General features: G+C 35.8%; 1 protein-coding gene across 1 annotated transcript; it reads left to right on the forward strand.

The window, feature by feature from the left end:
• Nucleotides 1-269: 269 nt before the first annotated feature.
• Nucleotides 270-1,802, forward strand: LOC142168324 (F-box/LRR-repeat protein At3g26922-like). Its single transcript, XM_075228991.1, has one exon. It carries the CDS (start codon nucleotides 270-272, stop codon nucleotides 1,800-1,802), a length of 1,533 nt encoding a protein of 510 aa, XP_075085092.1.
• The last annotated feature ends 510 nt before the right edge of the window (nucleotides 1,803-2,312 follow it).

Below are 2,312 nucleotides of genomic sequence, written 5' to 3' on the forward strand. Positions count from 1 at the left end.
CACAAAATAAAGCACACACTAAAGATTCAAAACACAACGTATCCTACATATAAAAAAAGTTTTCCTTTTATAACTTTCAATCAGAAACCTAAGAGAAACTTTTCTTTTCATAACTTTTCCTTTTAGCATTCGGTATTTATAAACTGGTTAAGGCTGCGTCTAGGGTTGGGAGAAGAAAAATAACATAAATATTTCTTTATATATTCTCTTCGGCAGGCTGAGAACTTGGAGGTGGCCATAGATTCTGTGTCAAAATATTTTTGAGAAAGATGGAAGAGAAAAGTGTGGATGCAGCAGTGGATTACATATCCAAATTGCCAGAGCCAATTTTGCAGAAAATTATGTCTTCTCTTTTGGCTAAAGAAGCTGCACAATTAAGTACATTGTCTAAGACCTGTAATAGTGCTTGGACTTCTCTCTCTTACTTAAACTTTGGTTATAATTTTTTGTATCATAAAGGGGATGATGACCGTTGGATAGAGTCAGAAAACATAACAGAGCTTGTGAATATTGTGGATCAAATTATAGCAAATCGGCAGCAGCAGAAGATTTCTATACAAAAGTTCTGGCTAACATTACCGTCTAGTGAATGGAGCTCTTATATCTATAATTGGATTGAGACACTCGTAGGGCTAAGCATCAGAGAGTTTATTTTAAGTGTAGATGCACCAGATACACCTTTCTCTGGTTGCAGCACTTTGCCTGAAGCTATCTTTGCTGCCAAACACCTAAATATTCTTGATTTAAGGGGATTTAAGCTTCAATTGCCCCCCGATGGCATAAAGTTTTCATCTTTGAGAATGTTACACCTCTCTAAGGCACTTCTGGGTAAGCGTTTTATTCGAGTTTTATGTGAAAGCTGCAATGGCTTAGAGGATTTAACTTTAAATGAATGTCACGGACTATTCAGTTTACAAATTACAAGAATTACTTTACCTAAACTGAGGAGGGTTGGGTTGACTCGTCTTTTTGATTTACAGATGATTAATATTGAAAATACCTTCATCGATATAACTGCTTGCAAAGCATTGAAAAGATTGCATCTCGAAGGTGTGGGTGTCACTGATGAATGGTTAGAGGACATATTTTCCAGTCTACCCAACCTTGAAAACTTGCACCTATGCAGATGCAATGCATTGAAGACAATCAAGATCACAAGTGACCGACTTGAGATTTTTGATGTATCGTTCTGCTGTAATCTGATTAATATTGAACTGGATACTCCTAACTTAAGAAGATTCTCTTACGTTTGTATTAATCAGCTGCCTACACTCAAACTGAAAGTTTCACCTTTGCTAAAAGTTTATCTCTACTTGGGAGTGGAAAAAACACTTGATAGTCATTGGTACTCTAAGCTCATGAGATTTCTTGGAAACTTCAAGCATTCAAAGGCTATTCAGTTACGGTGCTACAGTGAAAAGGCGATAGTTATACCGAAGGACATGAGAAAAAACTTGGTTCCTCCACTCTATGGTACTAATTGCTTGCATATAGAATTTAGAAGTGCTGCAGAGAATTACTCAGTTTTGAACGTTCTTGATAGTTTGCTTTGGATTTCTCCTCAACTGAACACGCTATGTTTTGATCGACGTAATCTAGGCTTGAAGAGTAACCTGAAGTTTATTTATGAAGATGAGAAAACATGTTGTGCATCTTTGCCTTTGAAATATTGTTGGAGGCATAAGCTAAAGGAAGTCAAAATGGAAAACTTTACATGTTCGGAGCAACAAGAGCTGAGAAACTATCTTTTAAAAGTGAAGATGCATCAAAGATGGTTGACGTATTCAAGAAATGCATCCTAAGTCCAAGATTTCACTTTAACTTTACTTTATGCAGAAGTTTCATAATTTCTTGTGTCATGTTGTGTCTAGTTGCATACATATGCCATATCTTTTGACCTTTGTCCTTTTCAGCCTTTAATGCAAAGTTATTTTCTATCTTGATTGATTCTACGTCGCACTGTCTACCGAGTCTACGCAGTTAAGTAGTTAGCAAGGGCAGCAAAAGAGCGTAGTATTGCTACATATATAGTGAGTACAGAGCTCAGATTCAACATAAGAACAATTACTATTATTGAAAATACTAGAGTTTGTTGAAAATGCTAAAGCTTGATTAAATACTGATGAAATATTGAAAACTTGTTAGAGAAATAACGATTCACTTACAAAATTTTAGCGTTTTTCATAAGCTCTCCTGGCAGTAGTTTTGTAACCCCATTGATAGCTATACACAAGAGTCTCCGGAGAAGAGAGAAATAGAAGTGGTGAGAAAATTTTGGCTTTTACTAAATCTCTCCAGTTCTGTACTAATAA

This window comes from Nicotiana tabacum, chromosome 13 (assembly GCF_000715075.1).
Source record: "Nicotiana tabacum cultivar K326 chromosome 13, ASM71507v2, whole genome shotgun sequence".
In the NCBI taxonomy this organism is placed as follows: Eukaryota; Viridiplantae; Streptophyta; class Magnoliopsida; order Solanales; family Solanaceae; genus Nicotiana; species Nicotiana tabacum.

Coding starts and splice junctions, on each gene's coding strand:
- LOC142168324 (XM_075228991.1), top strand. CDS start 270: ATGGAAGAGAAAAGTGTGGATGCAGCAGTGGATTACATATCCAAATTG.